The 1,694-nt window shown below is 41.3% G+C and overlaps 1 protein-coding gene across 1 annotated transcript in view; it reads right to left on the bottom strand.

Moving 5' to 3' along the window:
• The window catches only part of Naip (NLR family, apoptosis inhibitory protein), a 68,003-nt gene that overhangs the window by 4,821 nt on the left and 61,488 nt on the right, over positions 1 to 1,694 (bottom strand). The window contains 1 exon segment of the mRNA XM_013015826.1: positions 1,229 to 1,393. Coding sequence (XP_012871280.1) covers positions 1,229 to 1,393 — 165 coding nt within the window.

Genomic DNA, 1,694 nt, shown 5'->3' with positions numbered 1-1,694 from the left:
TTTTTTTTTTAAACCAAGTGTGCAAAAAGGCTGGAGGCTTGCCTCAGTGCCTAACACACAGCTGGACAGACTAGGAGGAATCCACAATGAGATGCCAGTACAAAGTATCAAAGTAATAACATACAAAGACAACAATACCAAGTTCAGCCTTAATAACTGCTGTTTGGGTTGCAAATGGGTACAAATGCCATGGGAAATTGTGCGAAAATGTCTACATTTGAATTTCTGGAGAGCCAGACGTTTTACCTCTAAAATTACATAAATATATACATTAAGGGATATATAGAAGAATGTTCATAGAATCATCATTTGTAGTAATCAAGTATTAAAAACAACTCAAATGGATGAAGTAAGGAGTAGCTAGTCACAAATGAAACAATATATGGCAAAAATCAGTGAACTCTAGGCACATATGTCAGTAAATGGCACAAATACAATGTTGAGCCAAAAATATACAAAAGAGTACATACTGTGTAGGAATAATACTATTACACACAAATTTCAATGGCAAGCTGGATGCTGGTAGCCTCTGTAATCCTAGTTACTTAGAAGACTAAGACTTAAGGATTGCAGTTCAAAGCCATTCTGGACAGATGCTTATCTCAAATTAACCACTAACAAGCCAGAAGTAGAGCAGTGGCTCAGGTGGTAGAGCAAGTGCTAGCCTTGAGTGAAAAAGCTCAGGGACAGTGCCAGAACCTGAGTTCAAGCCCAAGACCACACACACACAGACACACACACACTCTCTCTCTCTCTCTCTCTCTCTTTCTCTTTCTCTCTCTCTCTCTCTGTTAATGGGAAAAATCTAATCTGTGGTGAAAGAAAGCAATGTAGTAGCAGCTAAGGGGAAAGCACTGGCAGGGAGGGGCACATAGAGTGCTGTGGGGATTGGTGATGCTCCGCCTTCTAATTTGATTGACTGTTCCCGAACAAATCTAACAAATTCCTAACAAAAATGTTCAAATATTCATTGAGCTTTATACTTCAGATTTCTTCACTCTCTTATGGGTATATTCATCTTCAGTTATTAAAAACACAAGTATTTGTTCAGGTGTCTAAACATAGACTTGGCTGGGATGTAGCTTGATGACAGAGTTTGCCTAGCATGTGAGTTTAATTCCCAGCACAGGAAGGATGGAAAGGAAGGAAGGAGAGAAGGAAGGAAGTAAAGGAGGGAGGAAGGGAGGGAAGGAAGGCAGGCGCAATTCCTTCTCTAAAGGTAGCTTACCAATTTCCATGATACTATCATCACTCAAAGTCTGGAAGAAGGAGAGGACTCGGAGGCATGGAAGCTGTTGACACTGCTGGACAATCAGTTTGGCCACTTGTTGAATTCCATCCCCAGTGGGTAGGTTCAGTTCTTCCAGCTTAGTAAGAGAACCCAAGGCTGAAGCTGTCAAAGGGGACAAAAAAAGAGTTTTAAGAAGTGGAGAAGGAAGTGGCGCTGTAGCTCAAGTGGTAGAGCGATCGCCTTGAGTTAAATAGCTGAGGGACAACGCCCAGGCCCAGAGTTCAAGCCCCACGACTGACAAAAAAAAAAAAAAAAGAAAGAAGTGGAGAAGGAGAAAGGGAGAGCAACACAGGGTTGAGGCTGATGGGTGTACATTGCATCTGTAGGTGGAAATGTAATAACAAACTCTACCCTGCTCCTTCAACTAATCTATGCTAATAAAAACGTTCATCTCTTCTGATTG

The sequence above is a fragment of the Dipodomys ordii genome, unplaced genomic scaffold (genome assembly GCF_000151885.1).
Source record: "Dipodomys ordii isolate 6190 unplaced genomic scaffold, Dord_2.0 Scaffold28, whole genome shotgun sequence".
NCBI classification, from domain to species: Eukaryota; Metazoa; Chordata; class Mammalia; order Rodentia; family Heteromyidae; genus Dipodomys; species Dipodomys ordii.
Note: the sequence above shows the minus strand (reverse complement) of the source record. Positions and strands in the feature narration are given on the sequence as shown.